The 27,358-nt window shown below is 37.0% G+C and overlaps 1 protein-coding gene across 1 annotated transcript in view; it reads right to left on the bottom strand.

Annotated features, from left to right (window-relative positions):
- Positions 1 to 4,588: 4,588 nt before the first annotated feature.
- Positions 4,589 to 27,358, bottom strand: part of EXOC2 (exocyst complex component 2) — a 224,913-nt gene continuing 202,143 nt past the window's right edge. The window contains exons 24-28 of the mRNA XM_043975622.1: positions 25,089 to 25,144; positions 20,260 to 20,382; positions 17,469 to 17,530; positions 7,563 to 7,622; positions 4,589 to 6,203 (exon numbers count right to left, since the gene is read on the bottom strand). Of these exons, the coding sequence (XP_043831557.1) occupies positions 6,110 to 6,203; positions 7,563 to 7,622; positions 17,469 to 17,530; positions 20,260 to 20,382; positions 25,089 to 25,144 (395 nt within the window). The 3' untranslated portion in view covers positions 4,589 to 6,109. The remainder of the gene's footprint in view (positions 6,204 to 7,562; positions 7,623 to 17,468; positions 17,531 to 20,259; positions 20,383 to 25,088; positions 25,145 to 27,358) is intronic.

The following is a 27,358-nucleotide window of genomic DNA, read 5'->3' as shown; positions in this document are numbered from 1 at the left end:
ATACGAAAAAAGATAGTGCCTGCCTTCAAGAAACTGAACTCTGGTGGGGAAAACAACACACAAAAAGAAGCTGAAAAGGGAAGCGGTATGTGTGCCAGGGAGGGTAAGAGAAACAGGGAGATGGTGGAAAAGTCAGAAAAGTCACAATGTAGTACAGTCAGGTGAGAAATGAGATGTTCTGAGCTGAGCTGCCTCCTTAAATAGATGTTTTGGAGTTCACAACTCCACCCTCATATATTCTGGTTATAATCTTTCTGCTGACATCTTTTACCGTGTTTTTCTTGTGAAACCTTGTTTGATAATCTGGCCAGTGTGTGTAGGATGGATCAAAGGAGGCTCTCCTCTCCTCTCCTCCCCTCCCCTCCATCTCCTCTTCTCATCTCAAGAGACCACTTAGGTTATTACAATAGTTCTGTTGATAGGTAATGAAAGCCTGAACACGGAGTATGAGTTGCAGAAAGGGTGCTGACCAGCCCTGGTGGAAGGAGCTTTCTCATTTAGTTCTCCCATCCCCACTTTTTCACCCTGCATGTCTACATATCCATTTACTCACACTATCCCTTGTGAGTTAAGAGAAGCTTCTGGAAGGTGGGTAATGTGACATTATTTTCTATAACGATCAACTCCATGTCTTTCACGTTTTGTTTTCTTTTGTTCGGCTTTAAAATAATGCTGGCACATTCTTTTTTGGTGTATAGATCATTCAAAAACATGGAGTTAAAGACAGTCCAAAGTCCTGATGAGGTATGGCTCATGGTCAAAACTCTGATAGTATAAGAAAATGTCTATTTTTGGCTCTGATAGTATAAGAAAATATCTATTTTTAGCTCTGACTAGAAAAACTTCAGGCAACAACAATCTAGCCCACCTTAGGTAAGAATGAAGATTTCTTTACATTCTACTCGATTATGTAGTGCATGTGGCAAGTAGGCAGGATAAAAAATTAAACATATATGTGTGTATGTGTGTGTGTACATACACAAAGAGTAGCAAAATACCACTATAGTTGACCTACATACTAGCAAAACATCTGACAGTCTCATGTTACTCTTCTGGATGAGATAGAGAAACATGGACTGGAGGATGACAGGTGGATTTGGAATGATCAGATCCAAAGAATGGTCATTACTAAGTTGATGTCAAATTGAAGCTCTAGTGGAGCGCCACAAGAATCTGTGGCTTTTAGCGTTTTTATCAGTGATGTGGAAGCGGGAATGGAGAGTAAGCTTATCAAATTTGCAAATGACGTGAAACTCTCTACTGGATAACTGTTAGTATCTAAAAAGATCTCAAGAGGCTAGAACATTAGGTTAAATCTATTGTTATCTTACACTTGGGTTAAAAAATTAACTGTGTAAACCCAAGAGCAGTAAATCTCCATAAGATGTTGGGTTTTTTTAGCAAGTTTAATATGAGTCAGCAGTGTGATGGTATGGAAGCCAAGAAAGCCAAGACCATCTTAGACTGAACTAAGTAAGGGATGTAATATCCAAATGAGGGGTTATAGTTCTGCCATATTCTACCCTTGTCAGATCACATCTGAAACATTTTGTTCAGTCCCAGGGCATTAGATTTTAGGGAGGGCACTGAATGTCTAGAGAGGGTAGAGAAGAAAATGACAAGGAGCCTTGAGATCATGGCATCAGAAGGTCAGTCAGAGAAAGTGAGGAGAAAAGCAGATGAAGAGAGAAGATAATTCCTCCCTTCAAGTATTCAAAGAGCTGTCACATGGCAGGACTTGATTTGTTCTGGTTAGCTTTAGACAGTTGATCTAGGAGCAGTGGGGTGCAGAGAGGCTGATATAGGATCAATGTAAGGAAAAAACCCACTTCCTGTTAATTAGGACTATCCAAAAATTTCATGAGCTGATTTTTGAGGTGAGGATAGGTTTTCCCTCACTTCAAGTCTTTAAGTCAAAGACAGATGACCCCATTTTGAGGATGTTGAAGAAGGAATTCTTGATTAGGGGCAGACTAGATGGCCTCACAAATAATCTCCCTTCCAAGTCTGAAATTCTGTGGAAATAGAAAGGTGCATGCCTTGATTTGTAACAAAAATCCAGAGGATGAATTTTACATTCATTCTTTAGTCATTTAGGAAAACTGTATATAAGGATTACTGAGATAGGTGAGTGACTCAGTAAACTATGCCTACGGCAAAACTGTTTGTTTTGAGAAGTTCACATTATTTCTCAGAATATGACACTTTCACAAAACATTGAAATAAAAAGTCTTAGCAAAACCAATTTAGTTTCTAATTGTTTCTTTGCAATTTAGAATGGGGCAGACTCTACAAATTCAGAGGTGGCAGGATAGATGCAGATGAGCCAAGTTCTGTGCTCTATTAAAGCTTGAGTACTGCAAATGTCTGAAATCACCTCATTTTCTCCTACTTCCTAGACCATTTACTCCACTTCTTCCATGCAAGCTTACACAACATTCTCCCTTCTTTCCATCCTCCCACTTGCACTCTGATTCTACTCCCAAACTATCCCATATTTTTGGAGCATCCCTGTTCTCCACTGTAACCTTTACACCAGCTCTCATCTGTCACTCAAGCAAGCTCCTGAAGTCTTTGGTGTTCTACGAAGCTTCTGTCAACTAACAGGAGGAAATGGGATTGATTTTCTTGTTCCAGTGCCATTTGGACATGGGGTCTTCACAGTTCTTTTAAGCAATGATTCACAAAATCCCTTTTCTAAAATGCAAGTGCTAAATCTTGGTGGTGGTGATGATAATTAATACCGTGCTTCAAAGCACTTCCCTTATGACAATCCTATGATGTAAACAATGTAAATATCCAGAGAGGTTCCATGACTTAATTTAAACAAACATTTACTTGGCACCTATTATTTAAAGGGTGTTGTCCTTGCTATAGGATACACAAAGATAAAAAGGAGAATTTCTGCTCTTGAGAAGCTTATAGTCTAGTAAGGGACAAGGCATGCATGTAGTTAACTAAAATACAAGGTAGAGTGGGATGGGATCAAAGGACACCAGGATAAAGTGATCTAGGAAAACTGAGGATTGAAAGACTGTTTGTATCTGAGGGTGGGGGTGGGGTTGCAGCAGGGCAAGTTTTATTGAGGAGGTAACACCTCAATTGAGTCTTGAAGGCAGAGGAAGATTCTGAAAGGTAGACAAGATTGAGAACAATGTAAATGCATAAAGGTAGGAAATGGTTTGTCAGATTTGAGAAACAGTAATCCGGTTGGTTTGAAACAGAATGTAAATGGGAATAATGCTGTGAAGTGGGGGTAGTAGTCAAACTGTGGAGGTAAAGAATTTATATTGTATCTTACAGAACAAGAGGAAGTCATTCTAAACTTCTGAGCAGGAAACTGATATGGTAAGAATTCATCTTTTTAGGATTATCTTGACAGTTTTGTGAAAGATGGATTGGAGACAGGAGGGATGGGTGTCAGGGTCTGAGTCTGAACTATGGTAGTGGTGGTGTGGATGGAGAGAGGGAGACTAATGAGAGACATATTGTAGAGACAGACTCATCAGGACTTAGCAGCTGATTAGGTGTTGGGGATAAGGGAGAAGAAAGAGTCAGAGATATCTGTGGTTTTGAACCTTCATGACTGGGAAAGACAGTACTATCAAGAGGAATAAGGGAAGTAGGGAGGAAGAATGGGTTGAGCGGAAAAGTCCTGGACATATTGACACCTGAAAGGACAGTCAGACAGAGGTCAGTAGTTAGTAATGTTTAAATGCAGTTTAGGAAATATAGATTTGGGAGTCATCTGACTATCTGTGACAAATGAACCTAAGGGAACAGATGAGATGACTTGGGGAAAGTGAGTAGAGAAAAATGGATACAACACATAGCCTTAGGGACACCTAAACAAAGGGACAGAAAAAGTATGATAAGCCTATGAAAGAGAACAAGATATGGGGAGACTTGCTCAAGGTCATATGAGCAAGTAACAGAATCAAATCTTAAAGCAGGGTCTTCTGACTCCAAGTCCTGTCCAAGTCCAGGGCTGTTAGTTAAATGTTAGTTTGTCAGCCTCAGGAGGGCAGAGAACATGCATTTCTAAGTTACTCAATAGAGCTTCTCAATGAGTAGAGCACTTGATGATGAAGAGACAGGTCTGTGTCCATACCTACCTAAAAGACCCTAACTATTTATAATATGTATGCATATTCCATAGTTCATTACATGATTGCAGGAGTGGGGCCTTCCATTCCTGAAGAGATCGTTTCTCACGTTGCTGTGGTCAAAAAACTTTATCGGTTGATGACTAGCCTACTAGTGATGAGCCTCTTGGAACTTCTGTTAGGCTGGTCCTCGAATGACAAAAAGAGCATCCATTTCAGGATGTATTGAAGCTTTCTTTGGGTTAGCAGGACCCCACCAGAGCTCCTGTTCCAAACTATGGGAAGTCAGATTTACTTCCATGCCATGTTAAGGTGCTGAAATAGTGCTTTTAGCAAAGTATATGTAGGAACACGGAGTTAAATTTGACAAAAGTTATTTGATTTGCTTTATACACGCAGAAAGACATTTAGAAGGAAAAAAATTAAATGGAAACTTATGTTGAAGACAGTTTCTTTATAGGTTCAATGAACTGTACCAGTCAATTAAAATAATGGAAACATGTAGGATTGCGTTCTTGTAATTTAATTCATAGCCACAATAGGGTGCATACAAAGAAAAGTGAAAATGTTCCCTATAATTGCTTAATATACCTTATAAGCCACATTTCTAAAGGATCAAACTTTCACTTACAGTTATTACAGCTGTTTTCCCACAAATACCAAATGAACAAATACAATAGCATTTACCTGTTTCATACAATTAATAATGTATATGGACAACTGGGCTTTAAATCTATTTGTACTATTTAAGACATGGATAATGTTTAGCACTTAAACAATTTCTTTAGCTTCTTTTGGGACTTTTGAAAATCTTGATAAATTGACTACAAGTGGAAGATTACTGAAATATTCTGAAATGAATTTTCAGATGAAGTTAGGTAGGCTAAAGGCCAGAGCTTACTCAGAATTAGCTTGTCACTTCTCTGGGTCACTGTGACCTTTTTTCCTGTAATCTATTAAGTCAGCACTGAATGTGGGACAATTGGTACAAATGATCATCCACAACTCTTACCATTCTGAAACTGATGAGTTTGCTCTGAATCCACAGAAACCCAGAGTGCCAAGCCAGCACTCACCTTGCCCCTGAGGTTGAGTTAGTGCAAGGGATCAATGGTATAGGAAAGAGGAATAGAGGACACGAGTAGAGGACAGTTAGTAACAGGCGTGTGTGTCCTCTCTCATGTGGGCTCTTCTGTGTTCTTTAGGAAGAGTAATTTTTAACAATATTGAAGAGAGTAGAGGTTACCAAGAAAGTCCCTACAGTAATAAGGTGCCAAGTATTTGGCCACTGGGAGTCAATTAATTAAGGTCATCAAGGACTGGGGCACACACATAATTCAACTTTAAAGTCAGAAAGACAGTGACATTGATAAGATGTTAGTCTTTGGTACTATGCAAAAGAGAAACCAGACAACAAAATGCTAATTATATTCATGGATATTTTGGACTAGAGACAATGATATGAAATATATTCAAAATGTGACAATTTTTATGCAGCCTACAATCTCTGCTAACACATACTTGAATTATGTTGTAGAGCCATCTGTATGAAATAAAGCCTGCAAGTGCAGCTGGGTAGCTTAGGACGATCGAATCTTTTTAAGTGTCTAAATGTAACCTGCCCAATTTCTTTTTCTTTTATGAAAGTTCTGAATACTTAAAGTTTTGTAAAGGGGACATTGAGAAATACAGAGCAAACATATAGTTCATTTCATTTAAAGACTACATTCACTAAAATGATCATTTGTCCAATATTCTCTATTTTGAAAAGGTATTTTTAACATTTTGATGGGCCCCAAACCAAGAGAGATGACTAAGCAAACACTACTTGGGCATTTCAAATGATTCCTTTTGTTTCAGAGGCGAAAACATGCCAGGTTCTCACTAAGCTGCCAATCAGAAAAAAGTCCAACCATCCAAATGCTTGAACGCTGAGTATCTTAGCAGCATTAAAGAGGGGGTCTTGCCCCTTGGCCTCCTCTTGGCTCTTCGTTGACATATATCTATGTTTTCAACATAGGGGAGGGAGAAGCTTGGAAACAGGTGAGCTGCAAATGCATCCTGCTTTTAAACTTGTTCAGGAGCTCTTCCAGTAACCTAAAAGGGAGGAGACACGCTTAAAAATCAGACAGAAGGGAGGCTGCTTAATATCACAAGAAAACATTTCAATGAAACCAGTTGCACAGCTTTGGTTTGTGGTGGTGTTTTTTGGAAAGGTAAACAAAAAGTTTATTACAGACCTCTTAGTAATGCTGATGAAAAAATTTCAACAGGGGTAAATCTATTGTCCCAAGTTATTCCCTTCTAGAATCAGTCCTTTAAAATTTTGTTCATTCTATTTTCTGAAGGCACATGTGGTGGAGTAAAATGAATTAGGATAGAAAAACTATTGTGCCAGGAGAGTGTGATTTTAGTCCTACTTCTATCAATAGCTGTGTAACTTTAGGTAAACCATTTATGGTGTGATAAGGAAGCAAAGATTTATGTTTCTGTAGCTTCAGCTATGGAAATAACTTGGACAATTAAGAGAGTCACCTGCTCTGGTTCACTTTTAGGTCAGGAAAATTCAAGTTCAGCTTTAGATATTTAATGTTATCTGAACAAAATTTGTAAAGTTTTGTGGTGATTAAAAATCATCACAAAAAGAGGAAAAGTCTACTTTTCTTCAATATCTTATTTTCCACTTATGCTTTTCTTAAGTATATATTTTTGGAGGATAAATATGACAGCATTCTGCTTCTGAAAAGATGCAGTTATTTTAGAGGGGACAAAATATGCTAAGATTTGCCACCTGTCTTTAATACTGACACTTACCTACATTTGGCTATGCTGTTGACATTTGGATGAATTAAAAATAACCAATGCTCTTTTCTTTTCAATGTAAAGGATAATTTAAATTAATGATCTGCCCATACAGTGACAAAACTCGCAGAGTTTTAATTAATATTTCATTGGGATGCTCCATTGTGCATTTATCTAGATGTTATCTTAATAAAAACAGGACCAGATAATACAGTCTTATGGTGTAAGCTTATAGATTTACCAGCATTGTCACTTAAAATAAGAAAATAGCTAATTTTAAAATCCTCCCCCAAAGCTTAAAAGTTCGATTGTATTCTGTAATCTGATACATGCCTCATGTAAATTTTAGATAAAGCACATTTTTAAAAGCCTCGTGATCAATCATTTGACATTTATTAAGTGCCTACTATTTGACAGGTACTGTCCTAGCAACTGACAACTGACAATTTTATATATATAACATAGCAATTGCTTATAGTAATATTATTCTGAACAGAAAGAATGGGTCAGTAACATTTGGGAATTACATAATGTTCTACCATAATTTGAACCACTAAAGAAGGAATTGTCTGCAGTAATACCTAATATAACACTCAAAAGTCTTGGCTTCTGAGGACAGCTTTATTAAAAGCAAGACCAAAAGAGAAAACTCACTTTTTATCTGCTCCACTTGAGAGTTGAGGCAGGGCTTCCAAAGCTTGTTTAAAACTAGATCTGAAGCATAAAAATTAACAATATTTAATCCAAAGCATTTTTGCATTGCTTTGAACAGACTAGAATAATATATGTATATTTTCAGGAACATCTTGATAATAAAGAATTGCAAAGCTGTTGACATACAAATGGGAATATTACCAAAGTAAAACTGAGGCCAGATCACCCAGAATGAAAACTAAGAATTGCTGATGCCTTGGAGAAGTAAAAGCTCAGAAAACCTGAATCAGGAAATGAAATCCAACTTGGAAAAGATATAAAGTAAAAGAGAATTAAAGAATATATAACAGGAAAAAGAGAATAAAGGAAAAAGCTTTATTAGGGAGGAAGGAAAACTTAAGACAAACAAAAGCAATAAGACAGATATTTAGTGCCTATTAAAACCTAGAGTTTTATAAAAAATAGTTTATAATGGACAGAGAAATTGGAAGGTGGGAAACTAAAAGTTGAATTAGGGGGGAAACCTCAAGAATGACAATTCAAATAGGGTAGATAAGTACCCTTCAAATTTATAGGGCCTGATTTGAATTCCAGAATCTGAAAGTTATGTACAGGCTAACAAGCTTCCAATTCTTTGATAATTTGTTGAGGACGGGGGAGACACGAGAATACTGGCCAAAACCCAAAATAATGATCATGTTTGAAAAGGGTCCTTTATCAAAGTCCCTATTCCAAAGCCTCATCATTGTGTGATGGTGACCTTGGGATTATCAAAGACTATTGTGCTGGCAAAGCCATGGCAGCAACCCAACTGAATTCTCTCAACATTCCCCTCCAAACAACTTTAAAAGAATGCTTCAAATAAAATTTTGGAACAGCAGAGCCAACAAAAGGTCAGTGAGACATTTTTCTAGCCTAAGACAACTTAGGAGATGTTCATGAAAGGTCTGTGACAACAGGGTGGGGGCTGTCTTGGAGCAAGTGCAGCTGCAGCACGAGTGGTGGGCCTTGGAGGTGGATGTGACAGAGGCAGCAACAGCAGCAGCTTTTGAGAGCTCTCAGTCAAGAGATAGTACGGGGGTTAGACAATAGGTCAGAAAGAGATTACAGGGGGCCCTTTGCTGGCACTGGGTGCAATTGACACTGATTGGTAATTATATTGCCCATAAGCAATTCTGGGTTACACAGAGTTCCAGGGTGGAAAGGAACACTAGCACTTGTGGCTTCAAGGGAGCAGGGGCCCTTCCTGGGCAAAGACCTGAGAACAGACCAGGAGAGCAGTGACCATGCCTCTCCCTAGATTATACCACCTTGGAAGCACTGAAAACTTGTAGACCCCCAGAACTAGATCTAAAAAAAGCAGTGCAGAAAAAAGGCTGAAGCTTAGGACAGGGTCTCTCCTTCCCTAGGTGAGCAAAGCTTAACTTTAACATAAAGTTCAAAGTCAAGGAATAGGTTGGAAAAATAAGCAGACAATAACAAAGAACCTAACCATAAACAGCTACTATAGTGGTAAGGAAGACCAAGACACAAACTCAGAAGACAACAACAATGTGAAAACAGCTACAACTGAAGCCTCAAAGGAAAATGCTAACCAGACACAAGCCCAACAACTACTCCTGGGAGAGTTAAAGAAAGAAATGAGTGGCAGCGGAAAAATTGGGAAAATAAATGAGATTAATGAAAGAAAATCATGAAAAGAGAATTAACATCTTGGTAAAAGAGGCACATAAAACACTGAAGAAAATAATACAGACTAGAATTGGCTAAATGGTCAAAGAGGTAAAAAAAAAATTCATCGGCCAAATGGAATAAGTGGTACAAAAGTTCACTGAGGAAAATAATTCCTTAAAAATTAGATTTGGTCAAATGGAAGCTAATGACTCCATGAGACATCAAGAAACAATAAAACAGTCAAAAGAACGAAAAAATAGAAGAAAATGTGAAATATTTCATCAGAAAAACAACCGACTTAGAAAATAGATCAAAGAGAGAAAATTTTAGAATTAGCAGACTACTGGAAAGGCATAATAAAGAAAAAAGAGCTAGAGATCATGTTTCAAGAAATTATAAAGGAAAACTGCCCTGATATCTTAGATCCAGAGGGTAAAACAGAAACTGAAAGACTACACTGCTCATCTCCTAGAATAGATCCTAAAATGAAAACTCCCAGAAATATTATAACCATATTTCAGAGCTCTCAGGTCAAGGATAAAATGTAATAAACAGCCAGAAAGAAACAATTCAAATATCATGAAGCCACAGTCACAATAAAACAAGATTTAGCAGCTTCCATTTTAAAGGAGCACAGGGCTTGGAATATAATAGTCTGAAAGGCAAAGAAGCTAGGATTACAACCAGGAATCACCTACCCAGAAAAAGTGAGTGTAATTCTTCAAGGGGGAAAATCGATATTTAATGAAATAGGGTACTTTCAAGGATTCCTGAAGCAAAGACCAGAGCTGAATAGAAAATAGAAAATTTGACATTCAAACACAGGATACAAGAGAAGCATAAAAAGCTAAACATGAAATAGAGAACATATGGGAATCAATAAGGTTAAATTGTTTGCACTCCTACATGGGAAGATGATACATCCAAACTGTATCACGTTTAGAGCAGTTAGAAAGAGTCTACATAGATAGCATGGGTGTGAACCGATTATGTTCGGACGAGCTAAAAAAGGGGGTGGTGGTGAGAAAGAGGGATCCATTGGGAGAAGGGAGATGGGAGAGACAGAATGGGGAAAATTTTCTTGCACAAAAGAGGTGCATAAGGAAGAGCTTTCAAAGTGGAGGGGAAAATGGGGGAGTGGCAGGCAATGCTTGAACTTCACTCTCATTGGAATTGGTTCAAAGATTATATATATATACTCACTCAGTTGGGTAGAGAAATCTATCTTAATTAATATGGAAATGGGAGGGAAAGAGAATAAGAGATGGGGAAGGGGAGAAGATGACAAAAAGGAGGGCAGATTAAGGGAGGCAGTGGTCAGAAGCAAAACAGAGTTTTGAGGAGGGATAGGATAAAAAAAGAGAAGGATAAACAGAAGAAAACATGATGGAGGGAAGTACACAGTAGTCATAACTATGAAAGCAAATGGGATGAGCTCACTCATAAAATGCAAACAGCTAGCAGAATGGATTAGAAACTGGAATCCAATAATATGTTGTTTACAAGAGATACTTGAAATGGAAAGGCATATACAGTGTTAAAATATGGGGCTGCTTCAGCTGAAGTAAAAAAGACAGGGGTAGCAATCATGATCTCAGACAAAGCAACAGCAAAAATAGTCTCAATTAAAAGAGAAAATCAGGGAAACTATGTTTTGCTAAAAGGTAACAGAGACAATGAAATAACGAAAAAAGTTACAGTAAGTTTTCTCTGATAAAGGTTTCATTTCTCAACTATACGGGGAACTGAGTCAAAGGTATAAAAATAAGATCTCATTGCTAAATGGTCAAAGGATATGAACAGGCATTTTTCAGAAGAAGATATCAAAGGTATTTATAATCATGTGAAAAAATGCTCTAAATCATTATTGATTAGAGAAATGCAAATTAAAACAACTCTGTGGTACCACCTCACACCTATCAGGTTAGCTAATATGACAGAAAAGAAAAATGACAAATATTAGAGGGGATGTGGGAAAATAGGGACACTGATATACTGTTGGTGGAGTTGAGAACTGGTTCTACCATTCTGGAGAACAATTTGGAACTATGCATACCCTTTGACCCAGCAATGCTGGGTCTGTGCCCCAAAGAGATCAAAGGAAAAGGATCTATGTACAAAATATGTATAGTACCTCTTTTTGTGGTGGCAAAGAACTAGAAATTGAGAGGATCAGCTGGGAAATGGATAAACAAGTTGTGGCATATGATTGTGATGGATTACTATTATACTATAAGAAATGACAAAAGAGCTGGTTTCAGAAAAACCTATATGAACTGATAAAAAGTGAAGTGAACAGAACCAGGAGATCACTGTACACATTAACTGCAATACAGCAATGATGATCGACTGTGAATGTCTTAGCTTCTCTGATCAACACAATGATCCAAAACAATTCCAAAGAATTCACAATAAAAAAAAGCTATTCACCTATAGAGAGAGAACTGATGAACTCTGAGCGCCAAATTATAATTTTCTTACTTTCTTTATTCATTATTATTATTTATTCATATTTCTTTATTCTTTTTTATGATATAGCTAATATGGAAATATGTTTTGCGTGATTTTGTATATGTAATTATCATATTGCTTGCATTCTTAATGGGCAGGGGAGGAATGGGAGAGAGGGAGAAAATTTGAAAATCAAAATTCCACCCCCCCCAACAAATAATTATAAAAAAGAAAACATCAAAGTCTCCTGAGCCAACTAAGCTCTGGTAGGACCCACTGACAACTCTCTAGTCTGGGGTAGAGGGGTTCCAAGCTGGGGTGGTGGTAGGAGTACCCACAGCAACAAAATCACAGATTCTTTAAGCACTGAAGAAGTACTAGAAAACATGAAAAAGAATGAGCCAAAAAAGAGACCTTTAAATTTAACTTCTATTAACCTGTCTCAGCTTCGGTTTCCCTATCTCTAAAATATTTTAATAAAAAACATGTAGCATTTACCTCCCCAAATTACTGAGGATGAAATTAGATGATGAATAGAAAATACTTTGCAAACTATGTTTTATATATTACATATATATGTATATATACATACATGTGTATATGTATATGTATGTATGTGTATATATAAAAATATAAATATACATATATATAGGCTGTCGTCATCATCACCACCACTCTTGTTCTCATCTTTTTCAATGGAATTCAGATGGAGACAGTCCTGAGGCATGTCTCTATACTCCTAGTATTCAGTGTTCTACAGACTTTTGCACAGGTGACCAAGATAAATACTTGATGTAATCGGAGCATTAATCCCCTATAGGCTCACTAAAAACACCCTCAGTATGACTCTAGAAACAAAAAGGATAAAAAGGATGATATATGGTATCTCATCCTGTTCTTATGTAATTTTGCTCTCTTATATTTGATCTCTATTTTGAGAATTATTATTATAATTATTGTTACAAGTAACAAAATACTAGGAAAAAGGAAAGCATTTTGAGAATAAACTTCCTCTGTATAGCTTTCTACAGAACAAGTTAGAACTCATCCCCTTTCGAGTGAATAAAAAGCAGTAGTGCTCACTAAGTCCCAGCCACTTGGTGAATGAGGGGAAGGGATAAAAGTAATTTACCTTACCCTACCTCAGAATGGCTTATTCAGGAGCCTTATCAAGAAAACCAGGGGCATGTGTTCTACAGGACTGTTTCTTAGATTGAGGATGGGGATAAGGAAACCAGATCTTTTTAGAGAAATAAAAACTTTCAAGGAGTCACTGGGACTGAAGTTAGAGAATCACTTGGTAGCAGTGGTGCCTTCCTTATTAGCACAGCCACCTCACCAAGGAATATCACCACTGCTTTCTTTTTTCTCTAGCCTATGGTGGATTCTTTGTGTTCCCTGCACTCCTCTTCCTATTGGCTTTTCTTTAAATGAAACAAAGAAAAGTTGGTGATCCTCCTCAGTGGCATGGAAATCTTGCCACTATTTTTTTTTGCTTAGAGTGAGGCAGCACACAGAATGATAAAATCATTGAGCTAACAATCATGACTCTAGATAGAGATGGAAGGGAACTCAGAGGCCATCTAGTTCAACCTGCTCATTTTACAGATGAAGAAACTGAGTCCTGGGTTCGCTTGCCTGGGGTCTTATGACTCCATGGCAAATGAGGTTAAAAATGTTGAAGCCTTAGCTCTCTGGTAGTACATTCAGGAGTGGATCATGGGTCAGTGAGGAGTCCTCCACCTCAGCTACATAACAAGTAATCTGAAGGGCTACAATATGCCTAAGGTGTCAAATTTCCATCAGTAACTTGAGTGGTGACAGACACACCCTGGGCTCATCACATTTGCAGATCATATCAAGCGGAGGGGATCAGGAGGGAGGAATTGAGGTGGGGAAATGACTGGCTACTTCAAATATAGAATTAGAACTCAAAGTGGCTGGTGAAATGGAGAAGTGGTCAGGAAGACAAATGCAAAACACCCCAGGGGAGAAAAGCAAACAGCACAAATACAGAGGAGGGTTGCCTGCTTAGGTGATAACAGGGCAGAAAAGAACCTGGGGCCTGCCGGAGAACAAGCTCAGGAAGGTCTGTTGAAGGAGCCGGTGATGCACAGCCTCGAGAAGAGCCTTGGGGTGCTGGGGCCTCAACTCCTGAGGAGAGGCCACACAAAAAAGTGGCAAGACTTCTTTCCTTTCAGAAGGCAGAACTAGGAGCAGTCACAGGCAGATTTTGACTCGGTATAAGGAAGAACTTCCTAATCAATAGAACCATCTCAGAACAGCCAACCTTCCTTAAATTTACACAGGGTTTTGTAGGCACAAAGTATTATAACTGACGTAATGTTACATTCCATGAGGTAGGTGGTGCAGTCATTAGAATTCCACTTTTAGAGATGGAGAAACTGAAGCCTGAAGAAGTGATCTGATTTGTTCCACATCCCAAAGCTGGTAGATGGCAGGGCTGGGATGTGCCTAGTGCTCCCCAGGATCTCATCTCTGCACACATCCAGTTGGATAACCACTCATCCACAGACCATAGAGAAGGGGTTCGCCCCCTGGGTAGTGGGTTAGATGATTACTAAGGTCCCTCCCAATGCCAAGATGATGATTCTAGACTGCCCATGAGTCAGCAATAAGTACTGCAGTTAGAAACAGGAGCACCATGCAGGCTGGCCTCAAGCTTTAAGCAATACAGACCAGGCAATAATCATCCCTTCATGCTTAATACTGTCAATTCAGGGCTTTAGATGGAAGCTATAAAGATGAAAAAAGGGATTATTTGTCTTAGAAAACGCTAAGATACATTTTTTGTTTGTTTGTTTTGCATGGCACTGAGGGTTAAGTGACTTGCCCAGGGTCACACAGCTATTAAGTGTCAAGTGTCTGAAGCCAAATTTGAACTCAGGTCCTCCTGAATCCAGGGCTGGTGCTTTATCCACAGTGCCACCTATCTGCCCCTGCTAAGATACATTTTTATAAAGATGTTCAGGATAAAATAGCTCTTGCAATAACAATAGGGGTTTTCCCTCTTTCTCCCATTCTCCACTCCCCGCCCCTTCCTTCCTCCCTCAAAGCTAGGATAAAAGGAAATGATCTAAAAATCATATGAAGGATCCAAGTTATATGTAAGCTTGAAGAAATTCTTGAGTTTTTGAACATTGAGAGAGATTACTTAGTGAGTCTGAAAATCCATGATGTTGTGCAAAAAGCATTATCTAGGGAGTCAGTATATCTAGGTTCTAGACAAGGCTCTGACATTAACTAGTTGTAATCTTGGGCAAATCACTCAATTGATTTCTGTAGGCCTCAGTTCCTCTCCTGTGAAAAAGGAGGTTTCATTAGATTATTTCTAAGGTTCCCCTCTACTTCATAATTTTATGAATTTCCCTTTTTTGAAAACTTAAAAAAAGGACTGATTTGCATATATTTGGAGATACTTTAAGTGGGAGCGGACACAAAGGCATATTTCTTTGTGTCTATTCTGGATCAAATATGAATCAGATCATAAATCACAGGACCACAGAATGAGAGCTGGAAGGAGCTTAGAGATTATCTTGTTCAATGTCTTCATTTTATTGACTGAAGAAATTGAGAAGTTTAGTGAAGTGTTCAGGTTAGATTTATCTGAGATCAGATTTGAGCTCAGGCTTTTCTTGGCTCTAAGTCTAGCACCTTACCCATTATATCATACTGTCTCAACATGTTATAGATGAAGAATCTAAGACAGAGAGAAATTAAGTAATTTCTCTAGGGCCACAGGGAATAAGCATACGAGGCAGAATATGAGGTCAGGTCTTCCTGACTCCAGGTCAAGTATTAAATCCTATGATATCTATGATCACTGAAAATTTCAACTATTAAAAAAGGATCAGCTAAGATAATCAAAAGTGTAAAAGCTATTAAATGAAGCCTATGTGCTATAAAGTAAACTTAATTTTTGGGGGGGGAGGGAATCATAATCAAACATTGATATGGGCAAACAATTGTGAAAACTAGATAGGCAAATATGTTTGGTCACAATATTATTGTTTCCTCTGCCATGTTTTTCTTTTTATTTCTATCCCTAGGCCTTAGTAGAGTGCCTTACACATAATAAGTGCCTGTTGATAACTTGACTCATTAACTCATTTGTGGAGAAATATTGAAGGTCAGAAATTTAGTTCAGGCAAGCAGATGAAAAACAAAATTGTAGAAAATTAACTTGGAGGACAAAATCATTTTTATATGTACAATATAATTATATAACAGTTATCATGGCCTTCTATTTCTTCCTATGGTGGTTGTAAATGAAGGAGCATATATTATCTTTGAAAACACCTGAGGGGCAGCTAGGTGGCACAGTCAATACAACACTGTCCCTGGAGTCAGGAGGACTGGAGTTTAAATTTGGTCTCAGACACTTGACACTAGCTGTGTGACCCTGGGCAAGTCACTTAACTCCAACCGCGGCACAAAATAAATAAATAAAAACACACACACACACACACACACACACACACACACACACACTAATGAATGAATAAATAAATAAATTTAAAAAAAAAGAGGAAAGCACCTGAAAAGTTAAATTTTTTTTTAAGTGAGGCAATTGGGGTTAAGTGACTTGCCCAGGGTCACACAGCTAGTAAGTGTTAAGTGTCGGAGGCCGGATTTGAACTCAGGTACTCCTGACTCCAGGGCTGGTGCTCTATCCACTGCGCCACCTAGCAGCCCCTAAAAGTTAATTTTTAAAAAAAATTAAGATTTGCTGGGGGAAAACTAATTAACAAATAAAAAAAATTATAATGAGCAAATTATTTCAAGAGAGAAAACCTGGGAATTTAGTAGTCACCTATAAGCAGAAAAATAGATTATTAAGAAATTTACGAGGTGTGGTACTGCAGGCTTGTAATCCCTGCTCCTGGGAGGCTAAGGCTGGAAGATCACTTGAGTTCAGGAGTTCTGAATTGTAGCAGGGCTAAAATCGATTTGATATCTGCACTAAATCTGGCACCACAACAGTGAACCTTTGGGAGCAAGGATGGAGATATCTAAAGTGTGGTAAATCAGCCTATCAGCAGTAAGATTCAGCCCCCAAGTGGCCTCTGTACTTAGCCTGGGCAAGATAGGGAGACCTACTCTCAAAATTAGAACAACAACAACAATATATGAATAAGGCCTTAGGTGTATCAGGCACATTAATAACCACAAAAGTAGTTTTTCACATGCAATAATGAAAAATAGGAAAATTTTATTCTATACAAAGAGGAAAATTTTATGACTGCTTAGCCCCAGGGTTTAGTTTATTTACAGACAAATTCATAGTAGAAAAGGCTGACTTCTACTTTAATAGGCTAAATATGAACATGATTTTCCACTACAAAGATTTTACAGACAAGCCACAAGGCTCCTCCTTTCAGTTGACAACGTCTGAAACCCATGAAAAGCCCTTTAAGGTCTCTTATGAATAGAGACTTAGATTCATTTTCTCTTTTTCATGAAAGCTCTATAAAACGAAGAATGCTCAGCTACTTCAGTGGTGATCCTAGTGAGCAGGTAGATGATATTAAAAGAAAAAAATTAAACTTTTCTCCAATTTTTTTTTATATCAATGAAAAATCTTTAACAATTCCAGACCTCTAATTGAACAAAGCATTGACTAAGAAGACATTCCAATGCTTTAGGAAGCTGGATGCTTAGCTGTCTTTAGTGAGGATTTCAATCAGGGGCAAAACAAATTTTATTACTAACATAACATTTCATTTTATTGATTTCTAACAAGAAAATAGAAGATCTTACTTGCTTTCAGGTGTTAGGTAAACGGCCACAGTATCTCTCAGAGCACAGATTTCAAGTCTTGCCTAAGGACAAGATATGGACAAAAATAACATAAATGCACTTCTGTCAAACATAAAGGATGTGATAAAAAAGTGCTCAATCTCACAAACTAAAAGAATCAAACATCCTTTCACATAACAGGTTCATTAGTGGATTTAAAGCTTGCTGCATTCTTTGATTTCTCACTCACTTAAATGGCATAGGAATGACTGCAGATTTACAAAGCATTGATTCTTATACCCATCAGTAACCTACAAAGGTCGAGATCTTTTGCAGAAAATCAAAGAAATCTGCTTTGGTAACCTTTCCTTTGGTTGCAAAGAAGAACCATTTAGGTGCTCTCTTGTCACCAGTTAGAAGGCTGGATGAACAAACCTCTTTAAGATGCCTCTTATCTCTGTGACGTTTTCAAAATATAACTGTGGACTGATTTTTCAGCTATATGCATTCCTTGTCTGCTGGTATTAAAAAAAAAAAGCACAACTGAGCTGTGAGAAGCAGGAAACTCTGAGCCATGGCTACTGATTTCTCCCCTCCTCCACAGAGGAGGAAGTGGTTTGACTTTACTTCCTCACACCTATGACCTGTCAGGCACATGGACTTTAATCTCTAAAGATAACTCAAAGTTTAAAATTCTAAGTAAGCACATGGCAGTGCATGCAATAGCTTAGTAACTCAGTCATAAGCCAGTCTGCAATGAAGCAGGTGCCCCCACAAGTTCCGAAGTCTCTGCTGGAATGTATTATGCAAAGTGCTAGAACAGAATATTTCAAAGAAATAGTTCCTGCCCTCAAGGAGCTTATTATATATACACAAAACAACTTCTGATCCATGGACAGCTCTTTCAGCTTGAATTAAGAAGAAAAGAAGAAAGTTCTTAGAATTTCTTGTGGAGCAAAAATTGGGCTCTTAATGTTGTATGATGTTTTTAATGAAACCTTTTCTTTTTGGAAAGCAATTGTTTAGTTTCCGTTTTCAGTGTTTTAGAATTCTGAATAAAGTCAGGCAACTTGAACATATATATGTGCCAATACCCATTTCTATTATTTAGGTTATAGAGTATGCACAAAAAGGATATAAAGAAAAAAACTTTAAAAAATATAGAGAATAAGGTAAAACTTTCAGCTAGATATTTTACAAATATTTGGTTTTATAAACTAAAATTGATCACAAAAACAGACTTACTTGTATACTCTAAAAATTCTTAAGAATTTCAATTTGAATTCTATTTTTTTCCTTCCCTCCCTACCCTTCCCCCTCCCTGAGATGGCAAGCAATCAGATACAGGTTATACATGCGCAATTATGCAAAACATTACCATATTAGTCATTTTATATAAAAAGACAAGTATAAAAACCGCAACATAGCATGCTTCAATCTGTGTTCAATCAATATCAATTTTTTCCCTGGAGGTGGACAGTATGCTTCATCATTAGTCCTTTGGGATTGTCTTGGATCATTGTATTGCTGAGAGTAGTTGAGTCATTCACAATTGCTCATATAACAATAATGATGTCACTGTGCACAGTGTTCTCCTGGTTCTGTTCACTTCACTATACGTCACTTCATATGAGTCTTTCCAGGTTTTTCTGAAATCATCCTGCTTGTCATTTCTTATAGCACAATTATATTCCATTACAATCATATACCACAGCTTGTTTAGTCATTCCCCAATTGATTCTAGCCATATATTTTAATCAACCTACAAAATATGCCCATTATATAATAAACTGTGATTGCTGCAACAACAAAAAAAATCACTTCCTAACAGTGATGTTAAAACTTAACTAATCTAACCAAATTCCAAATATGCTGTTATCAGCCATACAGTTTTGTTGGGGAGGAAGTGAGGCAAGTTATCAATTCAGAGGATTGATCAGAGTATCTTAGATTTAAAGCTGGATGAGGTGTTAGAGAGAACATCTAGTGCGCTCTCCTCATTTTAGAGATGAGGGCACCGACGCCCAGAGAAGTTGAATGACCTGCTCTCAAGACCAGTTCACATAGGAAGTAACAGACTTGAGATTCAAATCTAGATCCTCAGACAAGTAAGCAGCCCCAGCTCAGCAGAATCCTGAAGTAATTTTTATATCCTCTACAATTTCCTCCATGTCACCCACTATTTTCATGCTTTCCTTCCCTAATCAAAACCTTGTTCTCATGAAAGGTTATGATAAACTCATTCACACTGAGACATTAATGACTGACAAGGCTAATAAAATGTCTCTCCTATCAGGGATATTTTAATTTTAGCATATGACAAAATGCTTTGGCTCAAACCAAAGAAATAAAGCTTTGGTAGTAGAATTTGAGGTTTCTTCTAACAGAACGATAAAGTTGCAATAAATTATTGCAGAATTTGATATCCCCAAGGTGACATGAGTTCTTCCTAGGTGATTTTTCGAGACGGGATCTCTCTTACCAGGAAAGATAGTATTATCCCAAACTGGAGGATAAGGCATATTTACTCTTAAATTTAAACTCTATCTAGGGATCTCTAGGAAAAACAAAGAAATCTTCATGTTTATCTCCATCAAGACTCACTGGACACCTTGAATAAAGCATGTGATATAGACAACCTGCACATGTGCATGTGCACACATGCATACACATACACACACAGGGGTGAATGGCAAAATACTTGAAATATGGAATGAAAATGTAAGCAATAGCTTCTCCTTTACCACAAATACACTTAATCCTAATTTGTACATCTGAATGTGGATGAATATGGACTAGAACAGTTAGATACCTGCAAAGCTCCATTTTTGCTGAAAGATGAAACACATTGCATCAGTCGACTTAGCTCTTCAGAAACAGCTTCCACGATCTTGGACAACACACGAGGCACTAATTCCTTAGAGATGGTGAACACCTTGTAGAATGTTTCAAATAAGAACACAGTATTTAACATGATACTTATTTGGCATTTTGCAAAAGGAAATAAGACAGAAAGAAAAAAAACAACCTCTTGCACTCAAGGGTCTACTGGGTATTTTTTGTTTTGTTTTGTTTTATCCTCTCTCTCTCTCTCACACACACATTTTCAGTTCCAAATTCACTCTCTCTCTCTCTCTCTCTCTCTCTCTCTCTCTCTCTCTCTCTCTCTCTCTACCCCTTTCCCCAGCCATCAAGAAGGCAATAAATATGATACCCATTTTATAGATATGAAGTCATGACAAACATATTTACGCACTGGCATGTTCTGAAGCAAACAAAAAAAAAAAAACCAAGAAAAAGAAAGGGGAAACCATCAATCTGAACTCTGAGACCATTAGATCTCTATCTGAGGGGGCAGGAGCCCTTTGGAGTTATAGTGGATCATTGTATGGATCAGTTACTAACTCTCACAATTGTTTAACTTTATAATAGTTACTGTGTAGACTATTGTCTTGATTTTGCTCACTTCACTTTTCATCAGTTCATATAAATCTTCCCAAGATTTTCTAAAAACATTTCCTTCATCATTTCTTATAGCAAAATAGTATCCCATCACATTCATGTGCCATAACCTATTCAGTTATTCCCTATTTGACAGGCGTTCCCCCATAATTTCCAAATCTTTGCCACCACAGAAAGAACTGAGACCTTTTATCAAAGAAACAATGCAAAATTTTCCCTCAAACCCTGGTTTCCTACTTTTCTTCTAATTTTGTCTGCCTTGATCATATTTGTGCAATAATTTTTTATTTTTATGTAATCAAAATTATCCATTTTATCTCTTGTTAATCTTTATATCTCTTGTTTGGTCACTAACTCTTCCCCTATCCATAAATCTGACAGGACATTCATTTCTTCCACGTTCTCTTAATTTATGACATCACCCTTTATGCCCAAATCATATACTGGTTATGAGCTTATCTTGGTATACTATGTGAGATGTTGATCAATGCCTAGTTTCTGCTAGACTACTTTTACACTTTTTCCAGCAGTTTTTGTCCAGTAGTGAGTACTTTGCTCCAGTGGCTAGATTTTGGAGTTTACCAAACAGTAGGTTACTGTGCTCATTTGCTTCTGTGTATTGTGTATCGAATCTATTTCACTGATCAACTCATCTATTTCTTTAGTTGTTCAGTCATTTTCAGTTGTGTACAACTGTTTGTGACCCCATTGAGGTTTTCTTGGCAGAGATTCTAGAGAAGTTTGCCGTTTCCTTCTTTGGTTCATTTTACAGATGAGTAAACTGAGGCTAGAAGGGTCAAGCAATTTGCCCTGGGTCACATAGCAAGTGTCTGAGGCTGGATTTGAACTCAGGTCTTACTAACTCTAGGCCCAGCACTTTATTTATTTATTTTTTGGGGGAGGCAACAAACATTTATTTTATTTTTTCCAGTTACATGTAAAGGTAGTTTTCAACATCCATTTTCATAAGATTTAGAGTTCCAAATTTTTCTCCCTCCCTTTCCTCCCCCCTCCACCAGATCGCAACCAGGTTATATATGTACAATCCACAAGTGTTCTTTTTATCAGTTCTTTCTATGGGGGTGAATAGTAAGCTTCCTCATTAGTTCCTTGGGATTGTCTTGGATGATTGCATTGCTGAGAGTAGTTAAGTCATTCACAATTTCTAGGCCCAGCACTTTATTCACTGTGTCACCTAGGTCATCTCTTTCTTTCTCTTCCTTCCTTCCTTCCTTCCTTCCTTCCTTCCTTCCTTCCTTCCTTCCTTCCTTCCTTCCTTCCTTCCTTCCTTCCTTCCTTCCTCCTTTCTTTTGGCAGGGCAATGAGGATTAAGTGACTTGCTCAGGGTCACACAGCTAGTAAGTGTCAAGTGTCTGAGGCTGGATTTGAACCCAGGTCTTCCTGAATCCAGGGCCAGTACTTTATCCACTGTGCAACCTAGCTGCCCTAGGTCATCTATTTCTCATCCAGTACCAAATTGTTTTGATGATTACCACTTTGTAATATGGTTTGAGATATACTGGGTACTTAAAAAAAAAAGAACCAAATTATGAATAAAATAAAGATAAAGATTTGAGCTTTAAATTCTATTCTCTGAAATAGAAAATTTTAAAGTTACTTTAAAAACATATGCTAAGTGAACATAAGTTAGAAACACAATTCATTTAGGTTTTATAATTCTACTTCCAAAAATGATTTGAGTGGGCTTATAAAGTTAAAAACATTTGAAAAAAACCACCCTACCCAATTATAAACATAAAACAAATTAAAAGGGGCAGGAAAATAGGTGTTAGCAGGCACACTGGACTGCAGCTGTGTACTGAATTTAGCCTTTAGCTTCTTGGTAGCTAAGGCAAAAAGGGGAAACAAATGATATTGCACATGTCTTATTGTTTGATAAAAAGAGAGCATACAAGTTTGGCAGTAGGGACTAACTTTTTCCTGGAACTGAATGAATGCAAGGACTTTATTATGTGGCTTCTCATACAGAGTTTGCTGGTTTAGCATGGTTTTATGAAATATAAAACAATTTTTTTTCAAATCCTCTAGAAATCCTCATATAAAGACTCTACATATTGAGGACAAACTTTAAGTCATAACCTTGTGAAGACATGTCTTCAGGAAGCTAAGTTAAGACCTTGATTTTTGGTAAGTTGCCAATATAAGGAGAAACTAGCTAACATTCCCCAGTGTTATCTCTCTCAAATATCAGGTGTTTCAAGGAAATCTTTGGCAAATACTGGATTAAAGTCAATTCAGTTTTCTGAGGGCAACCCCACGTATTTATATTCTAGACTGTTGATTATAGAAGGATCCACCCAGTGATTTTCTGTGTTCACTCTTTCCACAGATAGAGTGATAGACTTCAATCTTCTTAGCTTTTATCTCTGACTTTATAAGGAATCACCACATGCTTTGTCTTCTGCAAAATCATAAATGAAAATACCATTATTCAATGCTACTTATATGTAAACTTCCACAACAATTTTTTGGGGGGAGGGGCAATGAGGGTTAAGTGACTTGCCCAGGGTCACACAGCTAGTAAGTGTCAGGTGTCTGAGGCCGCATTTGAACTCAGGTCCTTCTGAATCAAGGGCTGGTGCTTTATCCACTGTGCCACCTAGCTGCCCTGACAAATTTTTTGAATTTAGTTTTAGGAAAATCTTTGACATGCCAAGTGAATGCATGTATTTTCTTCAGTCAAAAAAAGTAAAACTAGGTAAGAGAAAATATTTTGATTTTTAAAAATTGGGCTGCCAGAAAACTTAGAAAAATCAGCATTAGACTGGGATAATCAGTTCAGGAAAGTAACAAGCTACTATTTTATTTCCCCTAAAATCTCGGAATTTTACAATTCTAGAGCTGGAAGAGATTTTAGGGTTTATATTAGAAAACACTCATTTCCTAGGCCTAAAAGAAGTTAGAAGATCACAATTAAATCTTATCGTTAAGTATCCTGTTTTGCATTATGTTAAATTTGTAAGTCATTTTAAGTCTTTTTGGAAGTATGGGAGGATTTCATCCAGGATGAGAAGACAAGGATGTGTTGTGATTTGAACCAATGGAAATCCATCTGGTGATGTTACCTGTAAAAGTTTGTGGTGTCAGTCTCTTTTAAAGTGATGTACTGGCAAAACTGTGGGTCTAGATTGTGAAATATTGAATGAAAACAGGTAGTAGTAGGTGGCAGCGGCGGCTGTGGTCTTTGCATTGACAAGTTATACTACAAGATTATTTCTGTTTCTCTTTTGAGGCTCCAAAGAAGAGAATGTATACTCCTGACATGGATGTTAACTCATAATTTCTGAAAGTAACACTTTAAGCGGAGGGCATTTAAAAAAAATGAACTAAAAGCAACAATTACTATTTATGATTCTGGGTCACTTGAGCCTTCCACTTACAGAAAATATTAAGAATTTGCTCTCAGATTTTAGTCTGTTTTTTTAATGTTACTTGTCTCTATGTCTCTAAAATGCCACTACCCTTTAGGGATTCCAACTGTTAGAGAAGGATATGTGACCACATAAGTAACTCTTATTTGCATACTGGCTAAAAAGAGGTTAGTGAATTTTCCAAAGTAAGTTATGTGGGTTTTTTTATATTTAATTTTTTAAAAAAGGAAAATGTTTTTCAATCCCTTATTTACTTTACCTTCTTCAAATATAAATAGTATTATCATTTTATCATTTAGAAGGGGAAATTTTATACCAAGATCTCAGAAAGCAAGTTTGATGTTTAATGTTGTTGTACATATATAACCTTTATCAGATTACTTGCTGTCTTGGGGAGGGGAGGGGAGGGAGGGAGGGAGGGAAAAAAATTTGAAACTAGAAATCTTATAAAAACAAATGTTGAAAACTATTTCTACATGTAACTGGAAAATAATAAAATACTTTCATAATTAAAAAAAATAAAAATATGTGTAAGAAGTAGGAAAAAAAAGAAAGCAAGTTTGAATACTTAAAGGACAAAACAAATAGAAATGGAATTGTGATTTTAAAAAAAAGCTGCACCCTAACAGCAAGCCCCAAATTAAATGTAATATACAAAATATGCATATATAATATATCTATATTACACATATATGCCCACATATCTGTATTTGAAGGGAGTGGGAAGAGCAGGGTAAAAGATTTAAATGTCCATACTAATTATAATCAAACACCTAAAGACACTTACCTCTGCATGCACAGCTATTATATTAACCAATGCTTCTTTTAAATAATTTCTGACACCTAAAAACCAAATAAAGAAGAAAAGAAGTCATTCACAGAAATTCAACTTGCATGTTTTCTCTGTTTCTGTATTGTTGCACAAAAAACTATGTTGTTGTTTTTTTTTTGTTACTTTAAAACTACCTACGGAGAAAGAGAAAGTTATACTACCACAATGCATTTCCTTTTTAGAACCAAATGGTGAAAGGAACATTTCCTTATAGATAAAGGTTAAATAAGCCAGGAGTTCCTATCACAATGTTTTCATCTTTCTGTCTGCCTAAGGCCTCTGAATAACTTTTCCAGTCAGTTTACTTCAAAATGGACTTTAAAATAGAAATCTGTATTCTATATAAAATATATCTTGTAACTGCTATAAAGCTAAGTTACTAACTAAATGGCCAATGACAAAATAATGCAGCTATTCAACTCCACTTGATTTAATCCCATAAACATTTATTAAATAGGTACATACTTTGCCCTACATGTTTATTATTCTATCAGAGGGAAAGAACATGCACACAAATAAGTAAATGGAAAATATACACAAGGTAAATATGAAGTAATTAAGGGAGGGGAAAAATACCAACATCTGGGGGTTTGTGGGGGGTTGATGTGTTCAGGAAAGGCCTCCTACAGGAGGTGATTATTAAAGAAACCAGGGTTTCTAAGAAGTGGAGGTTAGGAGAGAGAGTGTTCCAGTTATGTGGGGAAGAGGAGGTCTGGGTGGGGAATAGCCATGTCAAAGAATAGAGGCTGGAGATGAAAAATTGCAAATAGTGCCTAAGTGAGCCAGTTTGAGTGGTGTACAGAATGAATGAAGGGGGATAATGTGAAACCAATCTGGAAAGATAGGCTGGAGCCAGATTATAAAAGGCTTTAAATTCCAAATGAAGTTTGTATTGTATCATGGAGGTTACAAGGGGCCACTGAAGCTTCTTGAGGAGGGGAGTGACATGGTCAAATCTATAGGATTACTTTATGAGTGAATCTATGTTACTTTTCTTGAGTGTTACCAAAATCAAGGCCTTATAAATGGTCATTTCAAAAATTTAAATATTATAGAACCAGCTTTTAGAAAAACTGCTCCATAAAATTATAAAACAACTGATATTTTTATAGAAGTCTATTGGAGGGAAAGCAATGCTTCCCTGCCCTCCAAGAGTTCACTAGTGCAAAACTGTTTAAATTATAGTTTAAATATTTAAAATATAAATATCACAACATTTAGAATGTTGGATTAATATTTAGTATTTCTCTTATTTTAAAGACAAAAACTTCCCTAGCAATGTGCTGATACTCCAGATATGTAGCAAACTACAGCTTTTATAATAAATAAGGTTCAGCATACCCTTCAGGGCTCATGAGGGTAATAACCCAAGTAAACCCATCATGGAAAACCTTTAAGGGACCAGTTCATTTAAATTTTAAGGTAACATGAAAACAAATATAATTATTCTTTCCACATCGTGACTTTCCCCATTGCAGTTTTGCTATATTGTGGGTTGGCATAAGAAATTAAATGGGAATCTTTGGGGAGTTTTGTGGAAGCCACAGATATGTGAAGGCCAGCAGATGACACAGAAAAAGTTCAGAAACTGAGAAATATATAAAATATATGTATAGTATTGCGATCCAAATTTTGCAACAAGGTACTGTAAACACCCCATAAAAGAAAAAGAAAAAATTAGGACTTCTTCATAAAGGGAGGGCCAAAATATTTTACATGGATTTTCCAGATCACAGGGGTGTCACATTCCTAGCGCCCTCAGATAACTGTACCTGTGCCTGAATCAGAAGACTAATTCAGAATCATTTCCACCATTAATAGTATAAATGAAGCAATATACCCTAAGTTACAGAGATCTAAGTTTTAGAAGATTAGTATTGTTTCAAGGAGATTTCCCATAATCTTTGACCCAAGATAGAAACTAGGCATAGGGGAAAGAATGAATGCCAGCGGATTGGAGGTGGGTGACCTGGTTTCGAATTCCAGTTCTGACATTTAGTAACTTCATTAAGTGTTAGATTCTTCATCTGTCAAATGAGAATGATGATATTTGGACTATCTCAAAATACACACACACACACACACACACACACTGCACATATATATGTATACATACATCTGTAAAATAAACAAATATACACATGCACACATATGCCTACGTAAGCCATCATCATTACTATCATCTCAGGATTATCATAAAGGAAAAACCTGGGTAAACTTTAAAG

Source organism: Dromiciops gliroides, chromosome 1, assembly GCF_019393635.1.
Source record: "Dromiciops gliroides isolate mDroGli1 chromosome 1, mDroGli1.pri, whole genome shotgun sequence".
NCBI classification, from domain to species: Eukaryota; Metazoa; Chordata; class Mammalia; order Microbiotheria; family Microbiotheriidae; genus Dromiciops; species Dromiciops gliroides.
The sequence above is the reverse complement of the archived record's forward strand: the minus strand, read 5'-3'. Positions and strand labels throughout refer to the sequence as shown.